This window comes from Papaver somniferum, chromosome 6 (genome assembly GCF_003573695.1).
Source record: "Papaver somniferum cultivar HN1 chromosome 6, ASM357369v1, whole genome shotgun sequence".
In the NCBI taxonomy this organism is placed as follows: Eukaryota; Viridiplantae; Streptophyta; class Magnoliopsida; order Ranunculales; family Papaveraceae; genus Papaver; species Papaver somniferum.
Window position 1 is genome coordinate 79,736,193 of NC_039363.1, and position 16,799 is coordinate 79,752,991.

The 16,799-nt window shown below is 37.8% G+C and overlaps 2 protein-coding genes and 1 pseudogene across 3 annotated transcripts; 1 reads left to right on the forward strand and 2 right to left on the reverse strand.

Annotated features, from left to right (window-relative positions):
- The first annotated feature begins 702 nt into the window (after positions 1-702).
- LOC113288107 (U-box domain-containing protein 4-like) lies at positions 703-2,791 on the forward strand. The gene is made up of 2 exons (XM_026537052.1): positions 703-2,181; positions 2,330-2,791. Exons 1-2 carry the CDS (start codon positions 892-894, stop codon positions 2,393-2,395), a joined length of 1,356 nt encoding a protein of 451 aa, XP_026392837.1. The 5' UTR covers positions 703-891; the 3' UTR covers positions 2,396-2,791.
- Positions 2,792-3,925: 1,134 nt separating this feature from the next.
- Positions 3,926-11,919, reverse strand: LOC113290969 (annotated as a pseudogene).
- An 809-nt stretch (positions 11,920-12,728) lies between these two features.
- On the reverse strand, positions 12,729-16,581 carry LOC113288108 (probable inositol transporter 2). Of its 2 annotated transcripts, none has more exons than XM_026537053.1 (7): positions 16,210-16,581; positions 15,197-15,396; positions 14,905-14,975; positions 14,447-14,782; positions 14,243-14,350; positions 13,467-14,078; positions 12,729-13,380 (listed from the first exon to the last, which is right to left on the reverse strand). In XM_026537053.1, exons 2-7 carry the CDS (start codon positions 15,330-15,332, stop codon positions 12,910-12,912), a joined length of 1,734 nt encoding a protein of 577 aa, XP_026392838.1. In that variant the 5' UTR covers positions 15,333-15,396; positions 16,210-16,581; the 3' UTR covers positions 12,729-12,909. The 2 variants fall into 2 exon arrangements, with proteins under 2 accessions (XP_026392838.1, XP_026392839.1); XM_026537054.1 differs by lacking the exon at positions 16,210-16,581 and adding an exon at positions 15,690-15,843.
- Between the last annotated feature and the right edge of the window lie 218 nt (positions 16,582-16,799).

Genomic DNA, 16,799 nt, shown 5'->3' on the forward strand with positions numbered 1-16,799 from the left:
GGCCCGAAACGACAGCTGGCTTTGATAAATTGTCGACCAACGTTTCCAGGTTTCAGAACTCTATAGTCTATATCAATTCACTGTAATTCGGTAACGGAAACGCACAAGTGTTGGAGATTGCATGAGAGCGAGACATTACAAACGGTAACACATGAGATGTGCTAGTTTTTCACTATCGACCATGACTCACTTCACAAGATTGCCAGGTGTGCTGGATGAGTCAGCTGTCAGCAAACTCGCTTAAAATATCTAAAAAAAAGCAGTAGTAGTACTCCTCTGCACAAAGATTTGCACACCAAATTTGAAGATCTGATCAAGATATTATAATCTCGTGGTGTATATACTATAGACATACCGTGTTGCAAGAACACTGTACTCAAAAGCCAAAACAAAAAATAGTCAAAAAAAAGCAGAATAGTGACAAGTGGGTGTCGATATCAACCGCAATCACTTTGCTTAACTCATCAAAAGCTTCAAAACCGTGTTAGCCGTTAAATCCGTTTGATTCCGTACGTACTTTTTCATTTAAGTTAAATGATTTAACTAAAAAATCGCAGTGGTAGAGAGAGATTCTATAATCTTTACTATATTCGAGTTACAGCTTCACGCTGTACTGAAAGGTTATTTTAGTAATTGTCAGATGAAAAGAACCTTCGTAAATAGCCCCCAGGCCCCCCACCACTCTTTCTCACTTGTTCCTCAAAAACCCCACCCCACCTCTCACACCTACTTTACTCTTTCTCTCAAAATCACCATTAAAACTCTCTTCAACCTCTCTTCTATGTAAACCCAAACCACAAGAAGAAGAAGAAATCTTAATGAGTTTCTCCTGAGAAATCTACCCGAAAACCCAAAATTCATTTACCATTTCAGCATCTTTTCATCATCATCATGGTGTCTATTCAGGATTCTCAACTTCCTTCATCAACACAAACACTTATTTGTTCATCACCATCCTCAACTTTTTCATCATCAATATCATCAAAGAAACGAGCACAAGGTCGATCTATGAGAACAATTCGTTCTAATCTCTATAAAAATGATCCAACAGAACCTAAATCTGCGTACGTTTCTGAAAATTTGACAGAATCTGTTTTGGATTTTAGGTTAACAGAGTTGGTGATGGAAAATAGCAAAAAAAACTCTAGTTTTGATAATGATTTTATTGATCTTTCTCAAGCTTTTAGTGATTTTTCAGCTTATAGTAGTGATATATCCGGAGAATTACAGAGATTGGCTGGTGTTAGTCCATCAAATGAAGATAATCATCAACAAAATGAAGATACTCTAAATGTTGAAGAAACTGATTCTTGGTTAGGGTTTTTGAATCGTGAAGAACTCTCATCAGAAATATACGAATGCGAAGAGAATATTGAGAAATCGGTGTTAGGTTATGTGGTACAGCTTAAATCTTCATCATTGTCTGTACAACGTTCGGCTGCTGCAAACATTCGATTACTTGCCAAGAATAGTTCGGAGAATCGGGCGATTATTGGTGAGTCAGGTGCGATTCCTGTGTTAATTTCTCTTTTGAAATGTACCGATCCTTGGACTCAAGAACATTCAGTAACAGCTTTATTAAATCTTTCTTTACATGAAGATAACAAGATTTTGATTACTAATTCTGGTGCAATTAAGCCGCTTGTTTATGTACTCAAAACCGGAACTGAAACATCCAAACAGAACGCTGCTTGTGCGTTACTAAATTTATCGTTAATTGATGATAACAAGATTAAAATTGGGGTTTCTGGAGCTATTCCGCCATTGATTTCGTTATTGTTGAATGGTTCGACTCGAGGGAAGAAAGATGCGTTAACTACGTTGTACAAGCTTTGTTCAGTGAATCCTAATAAAGAAAGAGCTGTGACTGCTGGTGCAGTAAAACCACTAGTTGTCTTAGTTTCTGAGCAAGGAAATGGTTTAGCTGAAAAAGCTATGGTTGTTTTGAATAGTTTAGCTGCCATTGAAGAAGGGAGAATTGCTATTGTTGAAGAAGGTGGTATTCCTGTTTTAGTTGAGGCTATTAAAGATGGGTCAGTCAAAGGAAAGGATTTCGCAGTGTTAACCCTTTTGCAACTCTGCAGTTGCAATGCGAGAAATAGGGGATTGTTAGTGAGAGAAGGTGGGATTCCTCCACTTGTTGCATTATCTCAATCTGGAAGTGCAAGGGCTAAACAAAAGGTATAAGTTTAATAAATTTTGCAAAATTGTATCTTAGTTTCGTATTGTTTTCGAAAGACCGAATTTCAAAGTGTCCTTCATCTGATCAAATTGCATCATAGCTTTGGCAGAATACTAATATGGCTTTTGTGATTTGTTTGTTCTGCAGGCAGAAACACTTCTTGGGTATCTGAGGGAACCAAGACAAGAAGCCTCTTGTTCATCAACTCCTTGAGCTAATAGGAGGAGTGATGGATATCTAGGGTATGCAATTCTTCTGGTTCTTTTACTAGTTATGTATATAAAGGTATGAAGATATCTATTGTATAGCGTCAATATGTATCAGCTTTAGTAGAAGGTGTAGTTGCCGATGATCAGGAAATCTGACATGTTAGTGTGGGAAAGAAGAAAACATGCTGATTAACAATGTTAATATCATCTTTTGTTAATGGAAGTTTTGGGTTTCTCTCTGTAAAGAATTTGTTTGGTTTGAATTCAAAATGTTACGTTTGAAACAACAAATAAACAAATTCTAGGATTCATGTGATAGTAGATAGTGGTAAAAGAGATTATGTAATGTAAAGAACCACAAGCATTGCTTTTATATTAGGTTAAAGATCTTCATAAGTCATAGTATTGATTTTGAAAACTGTCTGGATTTCTTCATGATGTTGTCCGAGTTTGTACTCGAGGGTGGATGGATCAGCATGCCCTCAATCTCATTCTCATATGGAATTAGCTAGCTCACCCGCAATAATAACAATTGATGCTGTAACCTATGTTCAATTAGCTGTTCATTCACTGCCTTGATGCAAGTAGAACTGTTTAAACACCAGAAGCCGCTACATACTCCCAAAATTTCCCCCCACCATTCTGTCATCCTTTGGATCTTGTAACAGTTTACCCCTTTTCTTTTTTAATTTAATATCTTAATTCAGAAATACAGATACCACCAACCAGGGATTGACAGCTACAGTTATCTGGTGATCTAGTATTTTCATATCTCCAGATATCTTATTGTGTACTGGTTAGTGAATGAAGAATTTAATTCATGTACTCATATATTTTCCTCCTAATGATTTTGTTATTCAGACAAAAATAATGAATTGTTATGACAGTACCTTCACGTACTTTCACCGACTAATTCCCCAATTCACCACTTGAGACCCACCTTAAGGTTTTGGATTTAGGACCTCCAATTCATTGTTAGAGGGGTTCTGACTTCTGACGATAGGAATTAGCAACATTTTGTGCAAACGAGATGCGACTAGCAAAAAAAAAGAGATGTGACTAAGAAATTAGCAACATTGTTTACTTTTTACTTAGCAATTATTTTTTTATGAACTTAGCAAAAAAAAAAAAGAGAACTTCCCGATGCTTGGGCAAATTTTATTAAAACAATAACTTCCCAATTCTTGGGCAAATTTTAGTATTAATACAATAACTTCCCAATTCTTAGGCCATCCAAGAAGTGGTGACAAGTTCCACAGCATTAGCTGCATTACAATAGATAAAGTACATAAGGAAACTTATAATTAAGATCAAATAAACCAATCCATGAAGAATAAATATGCGGACTTCAATTACACAACAAGAAGATTGCTGTGTTAAAACAAAGAATAGGCTGCTTAGTTTGAACTATGAGAAGCAATCCCTTTCCGGACAACCATATCATAAATCTTATCCACTTTGTTAGGATCCATGTTGAAGAAACGATAAGCATCTGATTTCTTTGTTATTCCACCTCTATAGATCTGTATTAACATTGCTTCTAGCATCTTCAGATAATGATTTGGTATCATTTTGATTTCCATGCATAAACGCTTTTCCTGCCAAAAGAATCCAAACAAACATGAAGTTTTTAAGATAGTCTCATTACATTACATCATAAAACGGATCCAATCAACACTTGGACTCTAACATTTGCTAGAAGAAGAAATTGTAAATGTAACTTACTGGTTCAGATAGTAATTCTGCTCCAGGAAGTCCAGTGATGTCCAACGGTTGAAGGGACTTGTAGCAGAAGAAGAAGAAGAAGCTGATCCTGAAACTATGGTGGAGGGATGGTGATTAGGATCACCAGTACTTCCACCAGCCTCTAAACTAGCAGAACCTCTTACAGAACCACCACCTCCTCCTTGGGGACTGTTGATGTTATCAGGTTCCATTGTTGCATGACCCGGAACCCCTGCCTTGAGTAGTACTTTCCCGCTTATACCATCCAGTTGACGACTTCCCTCCTGATTCATTCTTGCCTTTTCTTCGGCTATTAACCTCTTTTTAATTGCATGATACTTGTCTGTTTGAGCAGACGTACGACAACCGGCTGCTCGGCTTCCTGTATGATTTATTATATTGAAAAGAAAAACGGAAAGAAGAAATAAACCATCACAGAATGAAGAAATTTACAACACTGTACCTCTGAGTTCTTGAATCCTCTTTCGAGCTCTATGCTCCACAATGACAAGCTCAATCAATTCGTCATGTCTTCTTTAGAATGGAATCGCATGAAGACCTTATACTTCTCATATAGCTCCCTTTCTTCGGGATCGAGGTCTTTCACCAAGGGATCAGGATAAAGTAGACCTCTTTCCAATATGAAGTCCATTCTACGTTTAAGTTCAGCAATTCTGTCAAAAAGATTCCATTAGGTATGAACTATGTACAAAAACAAAGTATAAATATCTATCAACAACAACAACAAAAAAAAAAAAGTCATGCACATATATGTATGAATCATGAGTGTATACCTTTGATTATAGATATGCAACATCCGAAGCTTTATCTCACGCTCATCTGCAGTGTCAGTGTCCTTGAATTCCAAGTCTGCAATGGATTTCTCCGCCTCATTGTCGTATGCAGGATCAAACTCTCGTCGCTTGGGATTATAGCCACTCACCTCAGGCAAGAAAGGACCCTTGTTACTGAGCGCCTTTGGTTTCTTTACCCCGACACTCCTGTCTACTGGAGATGTTGCAGAAGATGCAGAAGACATGTTGGGAAAATGGGTTAAAACTTGAGGATGAAAAACACACAGAAGAATGGTGTGTTTCAGAGAAACAATCACCACTATTTATAGGGAATTTGCATCTTCTTGAGATGCCTGTTCATCAAACAGACACCTTGAAAAGGCATCAATGGTGGCTATTGGTAGAGACGTGTCTGTTCAGATTTTAACTGAATTTGAGATAGGTTTTCAAATTAAAACTAGAAAGATATGAAAAGAATGCACAGAAATTATGCATGAGTTTATGTCCTTTCATATACGTATACAAGAAAAGGAACATTCCTGGATAATGATACGAGAGCAAACCTTTCCCTGTGTTTGCATCAGGAGCAATATCTTTAACCCGACCAATGTTCGAAGCTGTTTTAGTTGTACCATCCGTTACCGCTAATGAGTTGCTACCTTTGATCCCAGAACCCACATCTGCTGCAGAAAGAAGTGCATGTTGTTAAGTTAAATTTAATGGTAACACCGTGCAATTCAATTAGCGGAGGATATTAGTTATTCATACCTACAGCTTCAGCTTCTACAGTTCTGATCAAACATACACAAAAGTTACACAAAAGAATGTCTAACAATTTCTAAAAGTCAAGAATCCCAAAAGGTAAGCAGTTATACTTCAATGTTGGAGAGAAAGTAGGAGAGCTCCGCAACTGTAACCGAAGGAACTCCTGCAGACGCTGAAAAATACACCAAGATTAATTAACCGTTATTACCAAGGATTAATGCATATATATGTCTTGTTGATTCACTGAACATCATGTTCCTATGTCTGTTTTTTTTTCTTCGAATTATTCTGACTGTTCAGTTACACCACTGTCACTAACCTTTATTGGCATCCTCTTGCTCTTTAGCAACCGCAAGAAGTTCATCTCTGTTCTTTCCGGCAGTATAAGACATGTCCTACAAAATGCACCCAACAAATCACCCATTAATCACTATGAAGAGCAAAATAGCCTAGATGAAACCTATTTTACCAATAAGTGAAAATAAGTCGTACCGGAAGAGGAAAACATGGAGAGTTCAGGTAGGCACTATTATAGTGATCGAGACATTGATCTCTGCTCTTTGTACCTGCATGCTCTGCTACTTCTTCCCAGTTCCCAAATCCATACATTTGGAGTCCCTGGTATATGTAAATACATTCGATCAATAAACTAACATTAGTACTGAAGTTCATCAGATAAGCTTATTAACCTATTTGCGCAGTTGGTTTTTTTTCCTGACTTAATGAAAAATTGTAAATATACACACCTCTACAAGCAGCATTTCTTCGTCTGCGTTCCAGTCTGGACATATTAGAGGGAAAGACAACTTGTCCTGGTATACAAAAACTTAGAACACTATTTTTGGTGAATATCTTCCACGGAAATCTTGTGGAGATTAAACTCTTATTTATACAAGAGATAAGGTTACAGAGTTTTGATAAAACAAAATATTGTTACTGACTCTGAGAACGAGTTTATAGCTAACAAAATGGAACGACTAACTAGCCTATAGACTAGCGCTAACTGACTGACTAACTGAGCAGAGAGTCTTGAGGAAGACTCTCTGTTGTATGGTTAACACCTCCCCTCAAGTTGTACTTGAGTTGACGAATGTGCAACTTGTTCCGAATGTAGTGAAACCTTGGAGAAGAGAGCCCCTTCGTAAATATATCAGCCAGTTGGTCTTTAGAACATATGAACCGCACCTGTAACTTCTTTTCAGCTACTCTCTCCCGCACAAAATGATAGTCGATCTCTATGTGTTTAGTACGTGCATGAAAAACCGGGTTTGCAGTGAGATAAGTCGCACCAAGATTATCACACCATAACGTTGGAGTGGTTGTAGCAATACCAAGCTCTTTAAGTAACGACTGAATCCACATTACCTCAGAAGTAGCAATCGCAACTCCCCTATACTCAGCCTCCGTGCTAGACTTAGAGACAGTCTTCTGCTTTTTGGCACTCCAAGAAATTAAATTCCCACCAAAGAATACACAATATCCACTTGTAGACCTGCGGTCATCTAAACTGCCTGCCCAGTCCGCATCAGAATAAGCATGCAAAGAGAAATCCCTATATGATTTCAGATGTAAACCATAGTCAACGGTATGCTTCAGATAACGAATGATCCTCTTCACCAGCTCCCAATGCTCCACAAACAGCTCATGCATATATTGACAAACTTTATTAACTGCAACTAAAATGTCAGGCCGCGTCAGATGCAAATATTGAAGTGCACCAACAACACTGCGATACAATGATGGATCTGCAAACCTTTCTGTACCAAGTTTCTGAATCTTGGCATTTGAGGCTAATGGTGTAGTCACTGGTTTAACGCCATCCAACTTGGTTCTACATAGAAGATCAGTCACATATTTGCGCTGAGTTAAAACAATATCTGATCCTTGCCTGAGAACCTCAACTCCCAAAAAGAAAGACAAATCACCCATGTCTTTTATAGCAAAGGCTTTACCAAGATCTGCAATGAGCTTGGTAAGCATATTTGGATCCGACCCTGTGACTATTATATCATCAACATACACCAAGATATAAATAGTGTAAGATGCAGACAACAACACAAACAAGGAACTGTCAGCAATCGAGGCTTTAAACCCAAGATGCAAGAAGTGATTGGTGAGTTTCGAAAACCAAGCACGGGGTGCTTGTTTAAGGTCGTAAAGCGACTTGTGCAGCTTACAAACATGATTGGGATAATTTTGGTCTACATATCCTGGCGGTTGCTTCATGAAGACCTCTTCTTCCAAATGGCCATGTAAAAAGGCATTCTCAACATCCAATTGTTTCAGCTGCCAGCGATTCATCACAGCAAGAGATAATACAAGTCGAATAGTACATGGTTTGACAACAGGACTGAAAGTTTCACCGTAATCAACACCTGCCTGTTGATTGAAGCCTTTCGCTACCAAACGTGCTTTGCGTCTCTCGATACTCCCATCCGGGTTTTGCTTAACACGGAAAACCCATTTCGAACCAACTACATTCATGCCAGGCTCATACTTAACCAACGAGTACGTACCATTTTGAATAAGAGCATTGATCTGATCATCCATAGGTTTCCTCCACTTTGGATCTTTGTTCGCAGAAAAGCATGTTGGCTCCATGAAATCAGACTCAGGAAGAGGATGCTTCGATGCTGTCAAGCACAATTTTTGAATGGGCTTTGAGGTACCTGCCTTAGCCCTTGTAACCATGGGATGAGTGACCGCAACTTGCTGCATGGGCTGTTCAACTTCCTGCTGAACATTGTTCTGTATCTGCTGATCTAAGTCTAAAGATCTGCCTGAGGCTACCTGAGAAACACTGAGTGTGTTCATAATCTGTGTTGTAGACACCGGAGAACCTTGAGCATTTGGTGATGCATTTTCAGTTGACAACGCAGGTTCTGAGTTAGTAGGTGAAGCACTGCGAATAGGTGACTGCAGAGTACAAGTTTCTTGAGCTGCTGAGAGACTCGTTTTTCTAAAAGGATGAGAAAACAATACACTAGTACAAGAGGGTTTTATACCTGAACAAGACGACAGCAGCTGCTGTGGAATAGGCATGAAAGGGAATGATCTCTCTTCAAAACGAACATGACGACTAATATAGATTCTATTTGTTTCACGATGCAGACACATGTAACCTTTGTGAGCACTGCTATAGCCTATAAAAACACACGGAAGAGAACGTGGCTCTAGTTTATTTTTATTGTATTGACGAAGGAAGGGATATGCTAAGCAGCCAAAAACTCTTAGAAATGTGTAATCTGGTTGCTTATTAAATAGGAGTTCAAGAGGAGTTGTTTTCTCAGATTTGGATTTAGGGAGCCTGTTAATGAGATAGCAAGTTGTAGAGAATGCATCAGCCCAAAAGGACTGTGGCATGTGTGCATGAAACAATAGAGCCAAACCAGACTCAGTTACATGACGTATACGACGTTCTGCAAGTCCATTCTGAGGTGAAGTATGTGGGCAAGAAAACCTATGTTGGATTCCAGACTCATTCAGATAAGAAGTGAATTTTTTGTATTCAAGATCATTATCAGATTGAAAAACCTTAATTCTTAGTTCAGTAAGATTTTCAATTTGTTTTCGAAAGAGAATGAATGTATGTAAAGCATCAGAACGTTGAACAAGAGGATAAATCCATGTAAAATGTGAATAAACATCCATAAAAAGAATATAATAACGAAATCCAACTCTAGACAACTTGGGTGAAACCCAGATATCTGAGACTATCAAGCTTAACGGCTTGTCATAAACAGTTTTACTAAGAGAGAAAGGTAGTTTCCTGCTCTTACTAACATGACAGGAGTGACAGAAATCAAAAACTATTACTTAAGACTGGAAGTGAATACTGATGACAAACTTTGGAGACCGTACGCAACATAGGATGACCCAGACGTTGGTGCCAAAGTGGTAGAGTAGAAGAGACATGAGCTTGCGGCTTTATTGAAGGTGCTAGCATGTCTATACCCGAAAATACGTAGAGACCATTCCTATTCAGCCCTCGCAGCAGTGTTGCCCCCGTTTGCTTATCCTTCACAACAAAGTAAGAAGTGTGAAACTCAAAAAATACATCATTATCCTTGCAGAATTGTGTAAATGACATCAAGTTTGTTTTTATTTGTGGAACATGATAAATGTTGTTCAAAAAAAAAGATCTTGACTTATAGAGGAAAGAGGCATTACCAACATTGGCAATGTTGAGTGCATTACCATTACCAACGTGTACTTTCTCAGTACCATCATACTCATGAGGAATAGTGAGATTCCTCAAATCTGCAGTAAGATGATGAGTAGCTCCCGTGTCCGTGACCCAACCATTATCATTCTGGCCACCTGGTAAAGCAATGTAAGCAGCAGAATGACGTTGATTGTCATTACTTTTCTCATAACGAAACCAGCACCGATTTTCCGTGTGATTCCTCTTCTTACATATTTGACAGACTTGATCTCCCTGATTACCTCTTGACTGCTGCTGAGAATTGTTGTTGTTTCTTGGGTTGTTGTTGTTGTTCCTCCTGTTGTTCTGATTGTGGTTGTACGGATATTGATTCCCATGGTTGTTGAAACGTCTCTGACCAGGCTTGCTACTGGCAACAGCTACATTAGCCAAAGGTTGCTGCAAAGACTGTAACTGTTGTTCTAACCGCATATCAAAGGTTAGTAGATGAGTATAGAAGCTATCTATAGTCAGATTTTCATCAGTGCTCAATGAAGTTACAACTGGGTCATAAGATTGATTTAGACCATTACTAATGGCCTGTTTCTTCTCATCATCTGAAACCGTGCATCCAGATGCAGTAAGCTGCTCAAATAAACTCTTAGCTTCTTGCAAAAAATGTTTAAGAGGTTTGTTACCTTTCTGTAGTGAATGAAGTTGCCTTTTCAGATTCACCTGATGTGCAAGGGTTTTTGGTGTAAAATAGCTCTCTAGCTAATCCCAAACTTGTTTTGCCGTATCCAGTCCACCAACTTCATCTAGCACTTCAGGTGTTAGAGTCGAGTTCAACCATCCAACCAACAATGAATCACAAGCCTCGTGTTCTGTAAAATCTGGGTTGATAGCATCATTATCAGGTAAGGTTCTAGCAGGTTTTACCTTGGTTCCATCAATAAAACCAGTGAGACCATATCCTTTTAGGATAGGTTTGAACTGTGTCTTCCAAAGGAGATGATTGGTTTCTGTGTGTTTGAGAGTTACCAGGTGATGAATCTGGATTTGTCTAAGGCTAGATGTTGAAGCCATTAGTGATGTTGTAGGGTTTTTTTTTGTTTGCTGTTTTTGGTTTTGTTTCTGCGGAAGCGTTGGATCGGCAAGCTGATACCAACTTAGAACACTATTTTTGGTGAATATCTTCCACGGAAATCTTGTAGAGATTAAACTCTTATTTATACAAGAGATAAGGTTACAGAGTTTTGATAAAACAAAATATTGTTACTGACTCTGAGAACGAGTTTATAGCTAACAAAATGGAACGACTAACTAGCCTATAGACTAGCGCTAACTGACTGACTATCTGAGCAGAGAGTCTTGAGGAAGACTCTCTGTTGTATGGTTAACACAAAATAAATGGCAGTATAATAATTACAGAATATGAAAATTTCTTAATCTGCATTTGTTATCGATGACCAAAAACGTTGAGAAGAAGTTACCATGACCCTATATGGGTGATTGCTTCTGTGAGGTGTAATCTCAGCTCCAACAGAGAAACATTCTAGACACAAGTCGAAGTCGGGACATACTGCACATTTTATGCGGATCTTTCCTGTGACGTCTTTATTGCAGTAATTGCAATGGAATAATGCGCTTTTCCCTTCGTTTGTTCCTTGACCTGTCCCGTCATTGAATTATATGAAGTTAGCTGAAAAAAGAAGAAACAATTTACCAGAAGAGCATTTCCATGAATGATGAAAGTATGTATACCTGCAGCTGTGGATTCCGAATTTTCAGCAATTGATGAAACAAGCCTTTTGCTTCTCCTTGTTCTACAAAAAGACGACATATTAGTTGCAAAAGAGGTTGCACGGCGGCAGAGCTAGATGAGCAATAGCACAAAACATTTGATCCATGATGAGCAATGGCAATTAAAACTAAAAAGTGTCTTTGTTCATGAACATGGTCCATTCGACATTTTAAGAAAAACATGACAAATCCTAATCTAAAGTGAATTAATAAAGATGGTGTGGTATGGAGAAAAATTACGAACCTTCCACTTAAATCTTCAATTACAATAGAGCGAGGAACACGAGAACGACCCATTTTTCGCTTATGTGATTGAGAAAGCTCATGAATGCTTGCTCGCACGTAAGTAGAAGACACTGAATTTGGTAGAACATTGAGGCAGGTTGTAATGTTTAAGTAAAATTCTGAAACTGAAACACTAGAATTATATGAACAACTGTCATAAGTTTATTGTTAAACAGTAAGTGTCGATATGTACACAGCATAATCCAAGGTTTATATAGAAACTGAAGGGAGGTTCTGATGATAAGGACGAATTTATTACTGTGGATTCTGCATGACTGCTTTTAAAATCATACATTATGAATTCGTTTACAAGGAATATAATTATGATTTGTTTTTGGGAAGAGTAGTTAATTTGATGTCAGAATTGAAATTTTAAATAAGAATTGAAATTTATTTACCTCCGCTGCCAAGTCATTAGTGAACTGCGGTGTAGTATTCCGACAAAATATTTCTTTTTCAAGCGAATGCCTTAGAGGGTGAAGGTCTAGTGAAGGCTGTTAATGGATGGGGAAGAAATATCGCACGAGAGTATAGAGGCATCGTAGAAGATTTAGTCTTGGACTTTTAAGCCATCAATAGACCTGCGAATTGTGTTGGCTCTTTTAGCTAAATGGCCCGGGTGGCACCACTTACTTGTGCAGCCTGTGTTGGTGCAGCTGTTAAGTTGATCTAAATTTTTCTTTTGCATCAAATGAATAAAAATACTCATTGATGAGGGTTCACCGCATACTAAAGCGGATTGTGGTGGCATTTTGATTTGATAATGTTTTTTTTTTTGTCACAATGAAATATTGAGTAACCAATCAGATTAAAATATAAACTTATGACAAAATTGTTGTTAGACTTGATAACACACTCAACCATACTAAAAAGGTCATGGATATGTGCAGTCAAAAACCCTGCAACCCACATGACCGGCCATTCATGGATAAGTGAATAATTAAAATGGACACAGAGGTGTTTGTTTGATTTTTTGTCAAAGGTTTATACTTCTTAGTGAAATCATTTCTGGACGGGATGTTCATCGGATTTCTTCCAAACCTTCCAGCTCCTCTTCTCTAACATTTTTTCTACCTCTTCAAACTGCATTCCTTTTGTTTCCGGAACAAACAAAATGATGAACACCAGTGAAACGCAAGATATTAATCCGAACAACATAAATGTGTAAGCAGAACCTACAGCTTTAGTTAAGCTCAAAAATGACATGCTAACAATGAAGTTAGAAACCCAATTTGAAACTGCAGCCATTCCTCCGCAAACACCTCTAAATCTCAATGGGTAAATCTCCGAGTTCACAATCCATGGAACAGTTCCCATCCCAGGTGCATACACTAAAATGTAAGCTACCAGCATTGCAATCGCAAGATATGCATAATTTCCACTAGGGCATCCTCGGGCGTACCACGTACGGCGTTCTCCTTTACATACTTCTCCCCCAATTGGATTCGAAGTCAAACATGCACCGGGATTACGCTGTATAAATAATCAAACCAAGAACAATGAACACCAAATTGTATTAAAATTTTGAAACAGGAAAAAAACAGTAATGAACTTCTAACCCTGTTTTCCTTGTCAGCACAAAACCCACAGCCTACAGAAGCATCTAAACATTTAACACAGTCCCATGATCCTGCTGCTGGCGCTGTCATATAAGCCGGACACGTGCTGTTGGCAAAATGGGTGGTCTCCAATTTACCCACTGGAGGAGAATTTAGGGAGGCTACTTTGAACATGGCAGTTAATCCAAAAAGAAACACTATAATACCGATCATGCTGACAATCATCAATTTCCTCCTTCCATATTTATCTATAACGCTAATGCTGATGATAGTACCAACCACATTTAAGCCAGACGTCGTGAGAGAAAGTGCGAGAGCTGCTTGGTTTGAAGCAATGCCAGCCAACTGAATTATAGTAGGGCTGTAATACATAACAGTGTTGATACCTACAAATTGTTGAGCAACTTGACAACCAATACCAGCAATAAGCCCTTTTCTCACCACAGGAGTAGTCCAGGCGGTTTTTATCTTAGCAAAGATACTACCCTCGCCAATTGAACCTTCCTCGGCAATTTCAGCTTCAACAGACATCCTCAAGGCATCAACCTCATTATCAAGCTCATGAGCAGGGTAAATTTTACTCAGTATTGCAACTGCTTCCTCTGTCCTTCCCTGTTCAGGATGCAAATATTTTGTATCAGTACATCACAAAATCAATTGTATTAAAAGCCGCTGTACTCCTGGTCTAAACACATCAAATTCTAGCTGTTCAATGTACTTGTTCCAATTCATACAGACAAAAGTATCTTAGATTTAAGAGAAGCAAAATAAATAACCTTCCGGTAAAGCCACCTAGGAGATTCAGGAAGTGATAGCATTAATACAAACTGAACTAGAGCTGGAACCCCCGCAATTCCAAGCATCCAACGCCAAGTTCCTTTAACCTATAAGAACAGAATTTTTGTTAGAGTCCAACAGAATAATCCACCAATAAATATTAAAAAGTGTGTGTGATCAGCGCTGTATTAGGTTAAATTTACCTGAGTGAAGGCCAAATTGATAAGGTAAGACAAAAATTGACCTCCTGTAATAAGCAAACCATTTGTGCTAACTAGGGCACCTCTGATTTTAGCAGGAGAAGCTTCGGATATGTAAAGAGGTGAGGTCATGGAAGCCATTCCAACTCCTAACCCCACGAATACCCTTCCAAGAATGATCAACCAAGGCCATAGACCTATAGCCATGACTACTGAACCAATAAAAAACAAGAAATCAGCAATCAAAATTGATTTTCTTCGTCCCCAAGCATCATTCATCCAACCACCAATTCCTGCACCAAATATGGCCCCTACTACGGCCATACTAACAATAGTTTCCTGGCAAAATGTATACACTATGTCAAGAAGAAGAATTGAAAGGGAATTAACAATAAGATGGTTTCATGCAATTTAAAAAAAAAAAAAAAAAACTGTTGGAAAAGAAATGAAATTCAGCTTACTTGTAAAAATGTACTCTTATCAACAGAGCGGAAGTCATCACGAATGTACAAAAGGGCACCAGAGATAACTCCTGCAAGCAAGAATACTCAACTCAATTATAATTGCACTAAGATCTGTTTCATTTTGAGTAAAATCATGCAAACTGCTAGCCAATGAACAAGACGGCTATACATGGATACACAGCACACATATAACAAATTGCAACAAAGAGCAAAAACTCTGAAATTTCGTTAACTCGGACTTGATATACACTCTATAATTAGAAATTAAATCATGAAACGGGTGATTTACCTGTATCATAACCAAAGAGAAGTCCTCCAATGCCAGCAGAAAAGGCGAGACGCAGAATGTAAGGTTGTCTCCATGACATTTGCCAACATTCTGAAAACTCTGCTTTATCGAGTTTTGTAGCTCCGCCCTCCACCATCGTGGCCAAACTTGAGAAACGACAATTAAACAAGATCTATACAGCCTGTATTAATCGCAAATACCTGCAATATGATGTAAAGAACAAATACAAGTTTATCATGCGAAGCCAGAAAATCCTTGGAATAATACACACAATCCAATCCAGATAACATAAATAAACACCATACATGAAGCAATGATTATACATTAAAAAGGAAAACACTTCCAAACTAATCATGAAAAACAGGATGATGTGGAACAAAGAAACAAAGATCGGAATCGGAAGACCTTAATAAATAAAAAACAACAATTTCTCTATAAAAAAGTTCTAAGAAAAATAAAATAATGAATATAAATCCATGTTCCAGATTCTTACTGTACGAAGAAGAATGGTGAGTTGTGTTATGTGTGTAATTTGGTGAGTGAGCTGCTTGAAGCCTTATCCTCTCTCTATGTATATTATTATATACTCTAAATAATCTTATTCAGGATGACGCAAAGCTTTCTCTCTGAATATTACGTATTTGATCAGCTTCTTTATCTCAATCTTTTAATGACTTGATTTTGATAATATTTGGATAAAAACTGTGACCAAAAAAATGGCCGGTATTTTGGCCTATATAAATTCCTAACTACTAGGTAGGAGAGTACAGCTGGGAAGGAAAGAAAAATTAAGTCTGAGAAACAAAACCATAAAAACTCCGTTTCTTTGCTGCATAATTCAAGTTCATGCAAAAAAGAACAGAGTTTCAATCTCATACAAAAACAAGAAATTTTCGTTTTGCAAATTGTAATCTCAGAATATCCATCACTTCTAAAGTACTAGTAATTGATACATTGAATTCAGTAAAATCATACAAATCATAAACCAAGTACACAAATCAATATTAACTCACCGAGTTTTCCTTTATGATGTGTTTCTCTCACTCCTTGGATTTACCTCTAGAGCAGAACAGGGGATATCAAAATCAAATGAACCATGCAATCAAAATCTTAAATTTTGGTTTGCCATAGTAATTCTTGAATAGGTATATATAAGAGATTAATTACTAACTTTTTTTTAGGTGGCGATGTTTATCCGAAAATTAATCTCTTCCAAATCTAGAGAGAGAGAGATTACATTTACTTGCGTATTTGAACTGTCAAAACACCAGAGAACAAGGAGAAAACTGATTTTACTATTCAATGGGATATACTGTTGTTGATAACTTTTTCAAATTCTAATCTTAGCTTTTCTTTCTTAATTTAGTTTCAATTATTTCTCCACAGCTGAAACTTGACAGTTTATGTAGTGGGTATCCGTAGGTTGTTGACACTTTGACAGTTTATGTAGTGCGTATTCATGGGGTCTTATTCAACATTGGAGAAAGCAAGAAAATTTAATGCCGTTTCTTAGAAATTCAATGGATAAGAGTCGGCTCTGAACGGGCTAGGCCCCCGACAGCCCGGCACATTTGTTGTGTTAGTCTAATGAAATGAGACCTCC